General features: G+C 65.1%; 1 protein-coding gene across 1 annotated transcript in view; it reads right to left on the bottom strand.

Moving 5' to 3' along the window:
- CDC42BPB (CDC42 binding protein kinase beta) overlaps positions 1 to 5,878 on the bottom strand; it is a 68,628-nt gene extending 62,750 nt beyond the window's left edge. The window contains 1 exon segment of the mRNA XM_055130146.1: positions 5,498 to 5,878. Within this exon segment, the coding sequence (XP_054986121.1) occupies positions 5,498 to 5,672 (175 nt within the window). The 5' untranslated portion in view covers positions 5,673 to 5,878.
- Between the last annotated feature and the right edge of the window lie 11,793 nt (positions 5,879 to 17,671).

The following is a 17,671-nucleotide window of genomic DNA, read 5'->3' as shown; positions in this document are numbered from 1 at the left end:
AACCCATGACTGATTCTGGACGCCAGACGAATCCCACCAACTTATATACGCTTTTTCCCCCTTTGGGGCTGGGAGAAGGCACACCTGGCGGTGCTCAGAGATTATTCCTGGTTGGGCACTCAGAGATTACTCCTGGAGGTGCTGGGGCACTCTAAGGGGTGCCAGAGATCAAGCCCGGATGGGCCTATGCCAAGCAAGAGCCTGCCCTGACGCACTGTCACTCCAGGCCCAGAATCCCAGTAACTTCGGAGACTGAGTCCCGTACGTCTGCAAAACCATATTTACAAGATAAAGTTTGGCTGCGATTATTCAATTCGATTTAATTTTTAATTCTAAATCTAAAATCTCCTATTACATAATTGATCCTTTTTGCAATTTTGCAACTTATAAACAGCTTTGCTGCCAAATACCTTTCAGTCAACAAAACTGATCAAATATCAGGCAGTCGAGATGATGGGGGGTGGTGGGCCGGGGTTCAGTGCCTGGCACCACGTATGGCTGTACCACGGAGGCGACCCCTGAGCCAGATCTGACCCATGAACCCACCAAACAACCTGACTGAAAGCCACTACATGCAACGACTGTTCCAGGTCTGGGGGTTGTAGAAGAGGATCGCAATCACCCGAGCAACACCAGGAGGCAGACGTGAAGACAGGACAAACGCACACAGAGAGCAGGGCCCACAGCACTAGGGCTACCTGAGGGAGAGTGGAGAAAGGTGTCTGGTGACTGGGCAGGGAGGAGCCCAGGGAAAGGTGACTTCGCTTATGAAAAGTAAAATAAAGGAGGGCTGGAAATGACTGTGGCAAAGGGCACCCGCGCTGCAAGAACCTAGGCCACTGACAGGGAAACAAAACAAAAGGGGGAAATGAAATAAAACGAAGGAAGGACTGTGTTCTTCCTTTATTTCACTGGTGGTATCTTTTTTTGGGGGGTGAGGGTGGGTGTCATACCCGGCAGTGCTCAGGGATCACTCCTGGGGGGCTCAAGGGACCATACAGGGTGACGGGGATCAACCTGGGTCGGCTGCGTGTCTACCTGTTGTACTCTCGCCCCAGCCCTGATCTTATCTCAAGGCACAATCAACTCACCAAGTTTCTCTGGCAGATCTGCAATCCCCAAAGGCCTTCCCCAGATCACCACGCGCAGTCCACACAGCGAGAACATTCCCCTCAGTCATCTGCACGAGTAAGAGCACAACTGGGGGAGCAGCTCACAACTGAGCCGGAGAACTGGGCTGGAGGCAGTCCAGCAAGCAGGCACTGGCCCTGCGTGCAGCCAACACCGGCCATCCCATACGGGCCCGAGCGCAGAGCCAGAGTAGCCAGAGTAGTGCCAGGTGTGGCCCCAAAAATGGGAAAAATAAAACAGACGACCTAAACGGGCTGGGCAGCTGCCCGGCGTACACGTGCCCGGGCTCCCGCCTGGGCACCACAGGACATCCTAAGCACAGCTGGGCACAGCCTTGGTGGCTCCAAGCACCACTAAGAAGTGCCCCCTGTCAAAAATAAAATCACATACTGTCACGGGAGCACATTCTACAATCCGACATGTCTAAGAATCAAATATTAACCCAGGACAGTGAATACTAGGTCAGTCACATCATGGCAGTGAGTTAAAAAGGATTGCTTATACTTATTTCCAATTTTGCTTTAATTTTATCTTCCTTTTGCTTTTGTTTTGCTTTTTGGTCCCTTCCAGAAAGCTCTTCTAATTTCATGAGCCTTTTGCCAGGGCAAGCGTCAGACTGCGGCATCCTTCACCTGGTTTGGGACTGACAGTCCGGCCTATCAGCCTGCTGGCGTCAGCACAGACAGGACACGCTAAGGCCTTCGGGCGCTGCCAGGCGGAGGCCAGAGCCCTGCCTGCCCAGGCGGCGCCTCTGCACGCGCCTGCGAGCAGTCCGCCCGAGGAGCACTCCACGGCGGATCGTGAACGTCTTCAGGTATTCATGCACAGTGTCTCGAAGTGAGAACTGACTCAATGGCAATTTCCTGTACTGAGTCTGCTCTGAGTGTAGACCCTGCTGCTCCGGGACCCCATTACGGACAGGAGGTGTTGGGGGAGGCAGGTGGGAGCCCACGGGCAACATCCCCCAGCGTCCAACTCTCTCCCGCCTGTGCAGTATCAATGTGCATTTTAAATAACTTCAGAAAATGGAACCGTCGACACACATTTAACTACACAATATTTCCTTACAATTTAGATCTTAATATTCAAAAGACCCCTTTCTTAAATTATATGCTTTTAGTCACCGCAAATTACTAAGTTATTCGTGACCGGGTTTCAGGTATACAACGTTCCAACACCAATCCCTGCACCTGTGAAATGTTTTGTATGTTTTGGTCTTTGCTTGTTCGGGGGCCACACTTTGCCATGCTCTGGGCTGGCTCCTAGCTTTGTGCTCAGGAATCAGTCCTGGCTGGGCTCTGAGACTCAAACCGCGGTCGGCTACATGTGACGCAAATGCTGCAGTATCACTCCAGCCCAAAACGCTTATTTTTTAAGAGTTCCCGGCCGGGGAGGCAGATCAAAGGGCTGGAGTGCACACTGCCCACGGGCCTGACCCGCGCAGCTCCACGAGGCCTCACCTGGCGGGCCCCCACCCCCACTAGGACTGACATCCCGTTACCCAGAGGTTCCAGCTGGAGAAACCATTAAGATTTTAACACATCTTGTTATACCAGCATCATCCGGGAAGCCCGCATGACTCACTTGAGAGGCCGCCCAGAGCGCTCAGGAACTGAGGCACAACTGAGGGAGCACTGGAAAAGGAACCACGGGGTGTAGAGTAAGAAAACTCCCAGCGCGGGGACAGCCAGCCTCCCAAAAACAGTCCCTCTTCCTCACAAAGGAGGTGCTCACAGCGGGAGGAAACCGTGGGATGGGGACCAGGGGGCCCCACCATCTCCACCACAATCTACCCCAGGCCCAACACCTGTTTTCAACCTTGTGGGGTGCCCAGGGGAGGCCTGGGGTCCAAGGCCTACTTCAAACCCCCTCCCCCAGACCCAAACGTAACAGTAGCCATTATACTGAAGCCAGGAAGAAAATAATTAACACATGTAAGTTTCAGGAATTTTCATATAGGAAAGATTAAAGACAACAGCAGATTTACCTCTTTAACTATCCGTATTTGCTGCTATAGAAATTCAGAAGTTTCGTACACTCCCCTTCAAATGGGACCCAATTTGCATTTAAAATAGAGTAAAGAAATATACATGCAGAACAGAATATTTCCAACTTTTAATTAAGGTCCAGGACTTCATACAGGAAACTAATCAAACTATAAACATAATCAAGAGAAAATTAAAGACAAAACCTACAAGAAAGGCTAGCCTGACGTGTACCCTGAAACCACCGGGGCAGCAAGAAAACAAGAGTCGGAATTCATCTTCCAAACTTCTGAGCCCCCCCAACCGGGAGCGAGGCGCCCAGGGAGAGCAGAGCGTGGGCCGTGCCCCTCGGGGTCCTGAGTGCTCGCTCCTGGCTCTGCACTCCCGACCCCTACCCAGCACCCCGAGGCGTCCAGAGTCGGCCCCATTTTTAAAATCCTACTTTCTGGGGCCAGGGAGAGAGGTCAGGACGTGTGCCTTGCACACAGCCAACCTGGGTTCGATGCCAGCATCCCGTATGGTCTCCTGAGCACCACCAGGGCTAACTCCTGAGAGCAGGGCCAGGAGTCACCCCGAGCATCACCAGGTGTGACCCCCCACAAAAAAAAAAAAAAAAAAGGAATTCTTTGAACGGCAGACACCGGCAGTGTTTGGAGGGTGAAGGGAAGGCTTTGTCTTGAGTTCCGCCTGACATCAGCAGTTTCAAACATCACGCGTGAATGAACCCGAAACACTCAATAACCCAGAGAAGACACTCTCCATACCTGACGCACACATGTCAGTTATGACTGTGCTTCCTGGGCCATTCCACCTGGAAACCAGAGAACCTGACAACGCGCCAACGCTAGCTGAAAGGTCATCCTGACCGTCCAAGGGGCCAAGGAAGCAACGGCCACGCCCAGGACGGGAGCGCACCTGGGGGCACAAACACGGGATCCCATCGAAATGCTCCTCAAACCTAAGTTCCTCCCGATCACCGGGAAGCGCACACTGAGCACCCTGTCCGCAGCCACCGTTCCCATGACCCGGGACACAGCTCGGTCTTCTCTGCGGTGGTTCCCGGCCGCTGCCTCCCTGCGCCGAGGGCCCGCGGGTCAAACCCAGGCCGGCCAGTGCAAAGCCCGAGCGCCCCCGACAGTTTTGAAATAGTTCTGGTGGCGGCCGCGGCCCTGCAGCAGGTGCAAAGGTCAGTCCCGCAGGTCCCGGCCCCCACGCCGGAGAGGGGGGCTGCGGGGGGACCACCTTGCAGGGGCCGCGTCCCCTCCGCCCCGCCCCGCACACCCAGGCCAAGAGGCGGCCACGGCACCGCCCGGGCGTCCACGCGGCAGCACTGCCCGGCCCACCCGGGGGGGCGCCCGGAGGGTCCCACGGGTGACAGGCCACGGGGCAGCACTGCCCGGCCCACCCGGGGGGCGCCCGGAGGGTCCCAGGGTGACAGGCCACGCGGCAGCACTGCCCGGCCCACCCGGGGGGCGCCCGGAGGGTCCCACGGGTGACAGGCCACGGGGCAGCACTGCCCGGCCCACCCGGGGGGCGCCCGGAGGGTCCCACGGGTGACAGGCGGCAGCCGGCCAGGCTCTCCGCGGGTCAGCGCGGGGCCTGCCACACGGACGGGGCGGGTCCGAGCCCCGCGGGAGGCGGGGAGGGGGCGGGGGTCCTGGGGGCCCGGAGGGCGTTGCGAGGGGTCCTGAGGGCCCTCAGGGACCCCGCGACGGCGCCTTCCCGGGCGGCCCCTGTGAGGGGCGCCAGGGGTCGTGCCGGCGGCCGGAGGCGACCCCCACGGGCGCACGGCCGGGCTGCGGGAGCGGATATCCCGGCGGGCGGCAGGAAATGGGCTCCCGGCGCGAGGGGGCGAGGGGGCGAGGGGACGAGGGGGGCGCAGAGGGCGCGGTCGGCCGAGCCGCGAGGTTGGGGCGCCGGGCGGGCAGCGGGGTGCGCGTCGGAGGGTGCGGGGCTGCGAGGGCAGAGGGGTGGGGTGCGACCGTGGGGTGCGAGCCGGAAGGAGCAAGCGGGCCTCGGTGGCGAAGGGAGAAGGGTGCTGGGCGGGGTGCGGCCGGGGCGCGGGTGCGGGGATGCGGGCCGGGGGGTGCGGCCGGGGGGGGGGGCCGCGGGCGGAGGGGCGCGGATTGGGGGGCGCGGGCGGCGGGGTGCTGGAAGGAGTGCGGCCCGGGGCGCGGGCGGAGGGGCTCGGGCCTGGGTGCGGGCGGAGGGGCGCGGGCCGTGGGTGCGGGCGGAGGGGCGCGGGCCGTGGGTGCGGGTGGAGGGGCGCGGGCGGAGGGGTGCGGGCCGGGGGGCGCGGGCCGTGGGTGCGCGCAGAGGGGCGCGGGCCGTGGGTGCGGGCGGAGGGGCGCGGGGCGCGGGCCGGGGGCGCGCGCACTTACCCCACTCGAGGAACTCGGCCACGTACTTGTCGCGGCGCAGGGCCGAGTGGCTGCACTCGGTGTACAGGCACACGAGCACGTCGAGCAGCGTCTCCACGCTCAGGGCGCTCTCGTGGCGCCAGGGCCCGTCCAGGAGCAGCTGCTCCAGCTTCTTGAGGCGCACCTTGGCCGACATGGTGCCGCCCGCCCGCTCGGCCGCTCGTCAGGGCGCGCCCCGGGGGGCCCGGCGCTGCGCTCGCCCGCCCGTCCGCGCCGGCGCGCCCCGGCCTAGGCCGACATCTTGGGCTCGGTCCCGGCCGAGCGTCTGGGGCGCCGGCGCCCGCGGGTCCATGGGCCGCCGCCCTCGCCTCGGCGCCGCCGCCCACCGCGCCCGGCCCGGCCGCGCCGCCCCCGGCCCCGCCCGGCCCCGGCCGCGCCCTCGCCGCGCCGCCGCCCGCCGCCGCCCCGGAGCCCGGCGCTGCGCAAGCCCGGCCGGCGCCCGAGCCCGACCCCAGCCCCGACCCGGCGCCCGGCCCCGCGGCCCGCAGCCAACCAGGGCGCGGCCAGCGCGGGGGCAGCCAACCACGGCGGGGCCGGCCGCGCTGACCTCAGCGCGCGCCCCGCCCCGCGCTCCCGGCTCCCGGCTCCCGAGCGCGCGGCCCTCGCCGCTTGCCGTAGGGAAGCCGGGATGCTGGGAAGCGCGGGCGGGGCGCGGGCCGGGAAGGGGGCGGGGCTGGGGGCGGGGCCTGGATGAGCGGGGCGGGGCCTGGGAGCCTCGAGCGCCGTCGAGGCGGAGGCGCGTGCGCACCGCACTCGGCGCGCCGCAGCCTCGCGTGCGCGTCCCGAGCGCCCCTCCGCAGGGCGCTCCTCTGGGGTCCTTCCCGCCAGCCCCTCGGCCCTGAGCTCGCGCGGCTCCATACCCTGGCTGGTTCGCCGACCGGTCCGTCAAGACCCAAAAGGCCCCCCTGCTGGACACGGACCCATAGTGCCCACTGCCTGGCAGTGCCCGGAGTCTGGAGGTCACAGGCCCTGCCGCGGGGAGAGTGGAGCCGGGACGGGGCGCGGAAACCCTGCCCCGGGGACGAGTGGGGAGGGTCTCACGAGGAGCGTAGGCGGGGGCAGGTGGCGGCTCCAGGGGACGGGACTGCGCAGAGACCGAGAGAGCGAGGAGAGGAGGGACTCGGTGCCTTGACGTGCGCAGCCCCCCGGGCGAGGAGCGGGCGGGGCAGGAGGAAGGCGTGCCCACCCGGCCCTCGTGCCCGCCTGGCCCCTCGTGCCCGCCCCGCCCCCGTGCCCGCCCGGCCCCCGTGCCCACCCGGCCATCGTGCCCGCCTGGCCCCCGTGCCCGCCCGGCCCCTCGTGCCCGCCCCGCCCCCGTGCCCGCCCGGCCCCTCGTGCCCGCCCCGCCCCCGTGCCCGCCCGGCCCCTCGTGCCCGCCCCGCCCTCGGTGCAGAACCAGCCCTGACGCGGCGGGACGCAGCCGACCTGGATTCAGTCCCAGCACTGCCAGGTGTGGCCCCAAAATGAGAGAGAAGGATGCGGAACTGGACGGGTCGAGGCTGCGGTGGAAGGGCCCAGCCCACCGCAGGACCCCGCGGCCCGGACTCTGGGAAGCCCCCGCGCTGTTTGCTGCTGGAGGCCGGGCGTGGCATGGGCCGGAGAGGGGGCTGGGAGCACGCTGCCCCTCCGAGTGTTCCCCACGGACTTTCCCTTGGCCGTCGTTCGGGTGAGCCGCCAAGCCCGTGTGTCCGGGACGTCCCATTGTCGGTGTCGCAATGTCCTTCCTGTCCACAGGCCGGCGCTGTGTGGTCTTGTCTCCCCGCAGCCGCCCACTCAGCCTGGCCCTTTCTTCCTGCGCCCCAGTGCCCGCAGCCAGCTGGTTGCCCGCTGCTGTCCCCAGCGCACCTGCCTCTGGCCTCTGCACCTGCCAGGTCCTGGGGAAGCCCCCCACACCCCGGAGAGCGGTGCGGGGCCCTGGCTGCCCACCGGGCCCTGTGGCCTCCTTCCCACTTGCATGGTGCTGCCCCACGGGCTCTGCACACCGTGAAAACACAACCTTTCTCCGGGCCTCCACTGGCTCCTTCCAGAGAAGCCATCACGGCGTGGCTGTGAATTTCTGACAGGACTGGCCTAGGCGTGGGGCGTTTCCTCAGGGCCGGCTCAGGACAGCGTGTGTGCACTGCGGCCGACACCCAGCCTAGCGAGATGGCCGGGCTCTGCGTGGGTCTCACTCTCGCTGCAGCACGCATACGCCGAGCTTGGCAGTGAAAATGTAGTTTTCCTAGGTGTCGTGGCTGGAAGTGTGAAGTGTGTTCACACTTCACAGAGCACTGTTTCGGCTGTACCCTCACGTGGCAGAAAGAGGGCGCTCTTCCCAGCCACAGCTCCCCCAGGACCCAATGCCAGCCGCCCGGCCTAGCACTCAGCTGTGCGAGGACTTCAGAGTATAGGGGTGCGGGACCCCCGCAGGACCGTGGGGCCAGGGGTAGTGTGACCGTGCAGCCCTGCCTGACCTCCACACTGGATTACTGCTACCACAGCAGTGCTGGGCCAGGAGCGGGACTCGAGGTGGATTCCCGAGGGCACCATGTACCCCCCGCAGCCACACAGGCCCCCAGAGTCAAGCCCCTGAGCGTGACCGACTGAATCTCCCCCCACACGAGGCCAGCGTGCAGCCCCTCAGCCAGGTCCCGCCCCGGGAGACGGCTGGTCGCACACTGACCCTCCTGCTCCCTGATGTCCCCGGGTTTGCTGCAGGGGACGCTGCAGGGGACGCTCTACCTTCCAGGGGACCAATGGGCAGTTCCCGCGTGCAGCTCATATCTGCACCCGCCGGATCCAGGAACGTCTCTGGGACCCCAAGGTGCCCTCCAGCCCCTGCTTCCAGGCCAGTCCACCGTGCCCTGTGGCAGTCCCCAAACCGGCTCTCCTAGGCCCCCACCTGCTCTGGGCTATGGGACAGGGTCAGCTCTCTGCCCACCGCCTCCCGTGGGGACCATGCGAGAGGTTCACATCTGCCACCTCTGCGCCACCTGTTCTCGGGAGAAAAGCCACTGTCCCTGGGCAGGGGGTCACCTTGTCCACCTGCTCACCCGAGGCCCAGAGTCTGGGAGCGACTCTGCGGGCTGGGACCGTCATGTTGGAGCGGGCATGGCCGCAGGACAGAGACCCCCGGGGAGGTGCTGCTCTGGGTGCCCCCAGCACAAACGTCAGACCCACTGCCACCACCTTGGCAGTTGTACCCCAGCATGCCCTTTCAGAGCCTTGTGAGAAAGCAGGAGATGGAGCAGAGGAGAGAGCGAGGCCCCGAGAACACTCGCCTAGAGCGCAGCCCCTCTGCTCCTGCCCATGGGAGGGGGGCAGGCCCCGACACTTCGGGGCTGGGGGGGGGGAAGAATCTTCAACGGGCAAAGTACATCAAACAGTTGTCATGATCCTGGAAGCTGGGACCGCTGGACAGTGGCGCCTGACACACCAAACAGAAGAGGGAAGCAGCATGACTGTCCTACCAGGGAGCAGCCTGGGGGGCAACAGACCCCCCAAGGAGACACAGCTGAGAGTCTGGGCGAGCTGGTGGGCTGCGAGCGCGGCCGCGGGAGAGGAAGCAAGGAGAGGCCCGCGGCGCTCACCAGCGGTGGGGCGGGAGCAGAGTCAGGCCAAGGGGGGACGCCTGGGAGCATGGCGAGTGGGGGACCCAGCCTTGATCCCTGGCACCACTGACCATGGCTCGCATGCCACCTGCGCACCACAGCCCACTGGGAGTGGCCTTGCCCCTTCCCCAGCACCCTGGGTAGGACCCTCCCCCCAGTAACGGGAGAAAGGAGTCGCGGCCATGGCTCCTGGTGCTCACACCGCTCTTCCGCAGAGTGGAACCACGGTGTGCGGCATCGAGAAGGCAGGGCCTGCGGTTTGGCGTCAGCCCACGCGTCGAGCAGCAGTCCAGGACAAAGCCCGGCTGGCCGGGCTGCAAGAACATCCAGCGCCCCAAAAGGTGAAATCACGGTGTCTGGCAGCCAGTGACCCAGCATCAGACCAGCAGGAAAACATCACAGCAGCAGGGGCTGGAGCGATAGCACAGCGGGTAGGGCATTTGCCTTGCACGCAGCCAACTCGGGTTCAATTCCCAGCATCCCATATGGTCCCCTGAGCACCGCCAGGGGTAATTCCTGAGTGCATGAGCCAGGAGTAACCCCTGTGCATCACCGGGTGTGACCCAAAAAAGCAAAAAAAAATCACAGCAGAGAGAGGGGTCACATAAGACCCCTCAGGGGTGTCAGGACCAGCAGGGAGCTCACGACAGCGAGGGTAACTCCGTTTCTGACCTTCAAAAAATTGATAGAATGATTGAATGCATTCTCGAAAACCCTAATAGGACTTTTGAGATGAAACAATTCCCAAGATGAAAAATAAACTGGACAGTAGCAAAGTAGCCGTTGCGTAAGAAGAGATGAGTGATTTTGGAGGTAGAGCAACAGAATTTATCCAAAATAAAAGAGAATTGGGGCTGGAGCAATAGCACAGCGGGTAAGGCGTTTGCCTTGCACTCGGCTGACCGGGGTTCGATTCCCAGCATCCCATATGGTCCCTCTGAGCGCCACCAGGGGTGATTCCTGAGTGCATGAACCAGGAGTAACCCCTGAGCATCACTGGGTGTGACCCAAAAAGCAATAAATAAATAAAAGAATTATTTTCAAGAATGAAAAGAGCTGAACTGTGGAACAATTTCAAGGGGCCGACATATGAACCCAGAGGTCAGGAAAACCGGTGCGTTAATGGCAGAAACAATGTCCTAGTTAATTGACAACTACAAACTCACAAATCTAAGACTTTCGACTGTAAGCATCAGAGACATGGGGGCAAGGAGGCGCCTCTGTGCTAAGCCGCATTGTAACCAAGTTCCCTAAAGGGGCGCAGGGCGACGGCCCACCCGAAGGACTGGGCCGGAGGACGGACTGGTGCTGCTCACTCTGCAGCGTCACGGGGACCACTGAGACCCGGGTCGGGAGAAGCTCCCCAGTGCGACCAGCTGTGGCACCCAGAGCAGCAGGAGAAAGAGGCCTTACGAGAGGAACAGAGGCAAAGACGCACGCAACTGCCGGTTGGAAACAGCGGAGTGCTCCGGAGCATCTCCCCGGCAGGAGTCTCTTCCCCGGCACCCCTGCAGGCACCCCAGCTCTCTTCTTCCCTGGGCGCCCTCAGAGCCCCTCCAATGGCAGCACTCCCCGGGGGCCCGGGCAGCCACAGGCCGCCCCCTCCCCGTGCCGGCCCTTGGGGAGAGACAGGCGCTGACCCCGCACAGTTCAAGTGGGGACGCCTCCCAGCCACAGCCCTTCTGCCAGCACCCCAGCCCGGAGGCCGCTTTATCTACCCGTCTCCATGACGACGCGTGGTGGCCTGAAACTCCCCGAACTCGCCAGCACCCCATCACTAAGAAGCAGCTGGCTGAGGAACATGATGGAATGTTCTGGCCATGACAAGTTCCGGTGCTGGGTGAGCACTACCTGCAGGGCACATGCCTCCCGCCTCGGGCACCCCCCTGCCCTCCCCCACAGCAGGGGGCCGCTGAGGAACTCCTGCTTCCTTCCCGTGACCTTGGGCTGCTGTCCAGAGAGGAATGCGTCCATCAGGAAGTTGTTCTGGGCCTGCACCTCCCTCCCCTCCAGTATCCCGCACCCAGTGCCCCGGGACGAGCGAGGGGCTCTGAAAAGGCAGCCCTGGGGACACAGTGGGGCCCTGAAGTATGACTTAAGGCCAGGAAGGGGGGAGGAGACAGAAGGGGGATTGGCCCCTCACAGGCCCCGCCCACACCTGCTGCCCTCTGGCTCAGGCCTCAGGCTGGCGCATGCCCTGTTGCCCTCATCCTCGGGGTCAGAGGCTGGTGGCACAGGTGTGCCCTGGGCATGGGGACGCTTTCCCTGCGGGAGGCTGCGGGCGGTGGCAGGACGTGCCTTTGCCCTCAGTCATCTCCCGCCCTGTCCCCTCCGCCGTGTGTCCCTGTGGGCCGGGGGCCGGGGAGGCGGCACCCGCCCTCCCCCGGAGCTTGGCCCATGTTTACTCTTTAATCATGCTTTCCCCTTTCTGAGCTGCGCGGGCAGACAGAGTCCGCGTTCGGGCGGGCGGTGCTAAGGCGTCTGGTGTTTAGCCCTAGGTCGTTCTCGATGCTGTCCTCGGCGTCCCCAGTCTGAGCGCATCTGCTGGGACTCACCCGAGCACGCGTACGGAGGACCCCTCGCTGGGGCGGAGAAGGAGACTCGGCCCCAGGACGCAGCTCAGCGGGCTGCAGCTTCGAGCCCGCACCCCCAGCGTTATCTCCACAGTCACAGAGTGGCCCCACAGCCTCGGGACAGCACAGGGAAGGACAGGGAGCCGGCTTTCCACTCGGGGGCTCCGGGAGACTCTCGGCTTTGTTCTCGGGACCACGGGGGGGTGAAGGAGCCAAAGCAGGGGCCCCCTCTGCGTGTGCTCTGAGTGCCCCCCGGCCCCAGGAAGGCAACTGGGCCTCAGAGAACGAGGAAAGATGACCGTCCATCGGCAACCAGAGAAGACCACTGAGGTGCCACAGAGCCACGGGACCATGACCCACCCAGCCACCCGCCGCCTGCTCCCTGCAGCCCTGCCGGCCGAGAAGTGACCCCGGCAGACTCAGTGCCCTCCCCCACCTCTGCTCTCCTCCGTCAGATGGGCACGGAGAAGGGAATAAGGACCAGGCAGAGCAGGAGGCAGAGGGGGGGGAGCGGGGGGAGCGGGGGGAGCTGTGGCCGAGACATGGGCAAGAAACTGGGAGCTGGTGGGCTTCCTGGGTGAGGCAGCCGGCACAGGCCTCTGCAAGACTGCCCCTCCCTGCAACCCTTGTGGCACTGCGGCCGCCAGTGGCTTCTGAGGTTTCCTGCCGCCCTTGTCTGTGGTTGCTTCTCTTCCTCCTCCTCATGTCTGCAGGAAGGTCGGGGGGCCACCACCCTGGGGAGGGGTGGGGAGCAGGGGGGGAAGGGCAGAAGATTCTGGATCTGGAGGCCTGTGGCATGGCCCGATGGAGCCTCACGCCCTGCCCCCTGCCGCAGATGGCGCAGGAAGCAGCCAGCGGGGGTGGGAGGTGCAGGCGGGGGCGCAGGGCTGCCCGGGACCCCGCACCCTCCCGGGGTCCAGGCTAGGCCCGCCACGAGCCTTCCATGGCTCCCAGCGCCGCCGTAGGCTTTCCTCCTCTCTCATTCTCAGGGGTGGGCCCGGGGCCCGGATGGCTGGGCCCGTGCTCTGCGTCCGGCAGGGATCCCGCAGGCTGCGGCTGGCCAGTGGTCAGTGCTCCCGGTTGCTAGCCCCACCCTCGTGAGACCCTCGGAAATAAGGACAGGAGTCACCCCTTTTCAGAGGAGCCACTTGAGGCTCTGAGAAAGCTGAGGAGCAGGGCTGGAGCAGGACAGACCTGTGGGTGCTGCCAGTTTCCACACCTGGCAGGGGGCGGAGGCACCAGGGCAGCCAGAGGGTGGAGGCATCAGGAAAGCCAGAGGGTGGAGACAGGTGGGCAGTCAGAGGGTGGAGGCACCAGGGCAGCCAGAGGGTGGAGACACCAGGGCAGCCAAAGGATGGAGGCACCAGGGCAGCCAGAGGGTGGAGGCATCAGGAAAGCCAGAGGACGGAGGCACCAGGGCAGCCAGAGTGTGGAGACAGGTGGGCAGTCAGAGGGTGGAGGCATCGGGGTAGTCAGAGGGCAAAGACACCAGGCTGAGGCACCAGGGCAGCCAGAGGAGCCTGGGCTCTGTGCAGCTGACTGAGGAAGCCAGGGAAAGGCAGAAGACGCCCCTCGCCCTGGCCGCTTCCCTGTGGCTCTCTGGTGTGGCCCCAGGGGCCTCACACTCCCGGAACAGCCTGTGTTGAACAGCCACACACCGTGACCTTGGGTGACAGGACTGGGGTCCAAGCAGGGACAGGGAGGAAGGAGCCGGCTAGAAGGACGGAAGGACAGTGGTGGGCCTTGGGTGCTCGGAGTGGAGCTGCGGTGACCCTGCACCAAACTGTCGGTGTGAGCACTGTCACCCTGTCACCTAAACTACAGGGACGACAGCAAGAAAAGAGGAGCACGCTAATACACTTCCAAGCGTTCTCACCAAAATGAAGGAAAAATAAAACTGGAGCAAACGGAGACTCCATACATTGCTGCAGGGATTTCAGGACGGTTCCGAGCGACCAGAGAAGCTGCGGCGGGGGGGGGGGGGGGGGGGGCGGGGAGGGCACGCTAAGGTGGAGTGTCCAGGCGGGGCCCAGGGACTGGAGCTCGCCGGGGACCCTGCGCCCCAGAATCCCGCCCGCGCGGCGCCCGCCGAGCTCGAGCCTGCCCCAGGCTGGCAGGTGCTCCTGGCGCTGGGGGCTGGAGGGCTTGTGAATGGATCAGACCCAGCTCGCAGGCCCCAGGCCCAGCACCCGCTCGGGGGGCGGAGCCCGGGGACCCTGCCCAGCTGGTCTCCAAGGCGCCACGCCCTGGGCCATCTGCGCCCCCGGCCAGGACCCGGCCAGGGGTCAGCGGGTCGGGCCGCAGGGCCGTTGCCGAAACAGGATCCGCTCCCAGGGGCCGAGGGCAGCGCGGTCCGAGCCCCCTGGCTCTGCTCCCGGGCCCCCAGCCCCGCCCTTGCGCCTGGTCCCCGGGAAGGCGCGGACCCCAACACCGGATTGGGGGGTCCTTTCCCGAGCACCCATCGCCTCCACGCAGAGGCACGAGGGGCACACGCTGCAGGTGCGCGGTCGCTGCAGCCGCGGGGCGCCCCCGCACCAGGACCCCTGCCCAGCCTCTGTCAGTCCGTCGGTCGCAGCGCGCAGAGCCGGGTGGCAGTGACTCACTGCCCCGCAGCTGCCCGCGGTGACGCCAGTGGGTGTGGTCGGGTCCGTCCCGCCCAACGCCACCTGGACTCGGTTTCCGTACTCCTGTGCCCACTCACCTGGCCTTCGAGCCGGAAGTCCGCCCCCCCCCCCCCGCGAGCGGGCCCCTTCCTCCCGGGAGCGGCCCCTCTGAGCCTCAGTTTCCCTGGCTGTGCAGGACAGGGGCCCGGGTGGGAAGAGGGTGTCCAGCGGATCCCTCCCCTCCTCTGGTTCCTGCAACTTGCAGCCCCGCTGCCTGGTGGGGAGGAAGTCGGGGTGGGCGAGCCTCCCTCCTCCCCCGTTGCCTGCGCCAGTCCGGGAGGGGCGGGAGGGCTGCAGTGGGCGGGAGGGGCCTGCGTGAGTCCCCAGCCGCGAGGGGTGCTAGCTCTGGCCGCACCCCTGGACCTCCTGGCTCGGTCCGGGGCGCACGCTCAACGCAGTCCTCGCAGGTCAGAGGAGGGCGGCTCAGATGTGCGTGGGGGGGACGTCCCGGGTCCAGCCTGGCTGCCAGGGCAGCTACGCCCACCTCCTAGAGGGGCAGATCTGTGCCCCCGCTTGGCCAGGGCCCCGATGCGCCGTGGCCCCGCAGAGCCCAGAACCGGGTCAGCCCTGCCTGAGGCCTCTGGTTCTGTGCTCGGGAGCCAAGCCCGGTGCGGGGCAGGAGCGGGCTGGCGGCTGGGGTGCAAGGGAAGGGCTTTGCCAACTGTGCAGGCCAACTGCTATCAGTTCTGATCATTTACTCTGCAGAGAAACACCAGAAACTTGACGCACTCAGCTAAAGTTAGGGTCTGGGGGTCCGTGTTGCAGTTAGGGAGTTGGAACCCTGCCTGTCCTTGTGCCTGGAGGCTAGAGGGGCACAAAGCGGGTCCCTCCCAGGCTGTCTCACCTGGCTCAGAACCCCGCTCCCCACTCCGCACCAGGCTCAAGGACCTGCCTCTCCAGGAGGGTGACACTGAGAGCAGGGGCCGCTGGGCCACTGGTCGCACTTGCCCAAAGGTTGGTGATTAGCCCCCGCTGGGGTTCACTTGGCTGCGACCGACCAGCAGGAAGCCCTTTTGGGTGTTTTGCCCCAGAATGGCCACAGGAGGGCGCCGGGCACCAACCCGGAGGTGACAGAGCCGGGACAGCAGCGCGGCTGCCCAGGTAGGCGGCCCTCCAACAGTGGAGGGCCTGGCAGGGTGAAGGGTGGCGCCAGTGACCCAGCACTGTCGCCCCCAGAACGGGTTGGTTGTAGGCTTCAGTTAACCCACCCCGTGTGCTCACTGGCCAGAGCGCGGCTGGGCCCCCAGACACACAGCACTTGCTTCCACATGTGCCTCTCTGCAGGGGAAAGTGTGAGGTCTCGAGTTCAACCCCCAGTGCCAGCACGTGCAGCCCCATCCTGGCAGGGATCTCAGCCCCACCAGAGCCAGGTGTGTCTGGGCACTGAAACTGCAGAGTGAGACCCCCAGAGAACAGCAGGACCAAAAAGTAGCCACGGCCAGGTGTGTGAGCTGCAGCCTGTTGTGCAAACCCACGGCCAAGAAGGTGTGTGAGTCTCCGTCAAGGAGGCGGGAGGGAGGGAGGGAGGGAAATAAACAGGCTGTGTGTAGTTTAAAAAAAGGACCCCCCACGGGGGCCCTGCGAGGTAGGACGGCTGCACGCAGCCAACCCTGCTTCCATCCCCACATCACATGTTGTCCCCCGGGTCTGTCCGGAGAGAGCCCGGGGCCCGGGTGCCTCCCTCCTGCCCAGTCTCACCTTCCTTGGCACCTGTGCCACAGGGCCCCATGCTGCCCGCGTGGCCGGACCAGGGCTGGGCAGGCGTCCCGAGAGCCCGGCAGCCCAGGCTGGGGCCGCCCCATTTTATCCCCATGACACCTGCGTGCCCCCAGCAGCCATGCTGGGCCGGGCGGTGGCTGGGCTGATGACGCCAGTCAGCTGAGAAGGACGCGTTCCCTGTAAACGATTCGTGTTAATGTTTGCCACAGGAAAAATGTCTCAGGAGCAGCGAGCAAACCCGTCCGCCGAGAGGCTGGAGCCACGGTATGGCAGATGCAGTGCCTCCGCGCCGGCCCGGACCCGACCCCCGCACCACAGCCAGGTGTGGCCCAAAGTAAAAATAAATGCAGAGAGACGCGAGCAGTGGGGACGGGACGTGGGGCTGCCCCCAGCTCTCGCGGCTGCTGGGGTTCGCCTGTCAGGAGAGAATGCGGGAGTGGAGGCGCGGGGAGGGGCTGGTGACCGCGGGGGCGAGTGGCTGCCCGGCGCAGTGCCCTGGGAGGAGGGCAGCATTGGGGCCCTTCAGTGCACCCCCCGAGAATGTGATTTCTGGGCAGGAGCTGGGACTCTTTGTTTGGCCATACCCACTGTGCTCAGGGCTTACTCCTGATTCTGTGCTCAGGGATCGTTCCTTGCTGGGCTCGGGGACCAAACCCAGGTAGGACATGTGCAAGGCAAGTGCCTTCCCTGATGTACTGTCTCTCCAGGGCCCTGGGGTCCGATGACCGGAGGTGACTGGAGGGCTTCCTGGTCGAGGCGTTTGGTCCATCTGTAATGGTCAGGCCCGAGCGTGACGGTAGCCTGTCAGTGAGGTGGTCGGCCGGATGCTGAGGGGACAGACACGCATACACAGCGGGTGACAGCGTGGGGCCGAGCGGGGCCTCTGGACGCCTAGTGTCCCTCGCCAGCTCCCTGGACAGGAGAGGCCAGTTCTGCCACCGCAGCTCTCGGGCTGCAGCTGCTCGTGGTCAGCCTGGTCACCCCCTTTGCCCTGCCCCAGACTCTCACTGGCCTGATTCAGGCCTCCAGGGTTTCCCCTAAGTTTCTTCCCGGCACCCCTGTACCCTGAAGGTGGGGCCCCTCTGCCGGGAAGTCTCAGGCCCCAGGCGCGACTCCCCCAGCTCAGGGCCACTCAGCGAGCAGCCCGGACTGGGCCCCCCGGCCTGTCTGCTCCCGCCTCCTCCCTCCGGAGTGGCCCCTTCCACTGAGCCCCCCCGACCCCCGCCAACATGTCTGCCCCCCACCAGCACGGCCGCCCCGCCCCCCAGCTCTCAGCACCCCTCAACTTAGGGCCAAGGCAGACGGCCTGTGCCGGCGCCTCTGCTGTGGGCACCCCTCCCCCAGGTGCCCTTGCTCCTCTGACCTCAGCCTGGCCACGGGAGGGCCGGTGGCCCCCGGGCCCAGGCTAAGTCCAGCTGCCAGGAGTCAAAGGTTGGCTGCAGAGCCAGGCTGCGGGGGCGCGGGGAGGGGGGCTTATGAAAGTGAAAGCGGGCGGGAGAGGCTGGGCGAGGGCGGGGCTGGTGGGCCCGGCAAGCGCTGGCCCTGCTGGGAAGTCCCAGCTGCTGGTCACTGGCTGGGCTGCTCCGGGGC

This window comes from Sorex araneus, chromosome 3 (assembly GCF_027595985.1).
Source record: "Sorex araneus isolate mSorAra2 chromosome 3, mSorAra2.pri, whole genome shotgun sequence".
Lineage (NCBI taxonomy): Eukaryota > Metazoa > Chordata > Mammalia > Eulipotyphla > Soricidae > Sorex > Sorex araneus.
The sequence above is the reverse complement of the archived record's forward strand: the minus strand, read 5'-3'. Positions and strand labels throughout refer to the sequence as shown.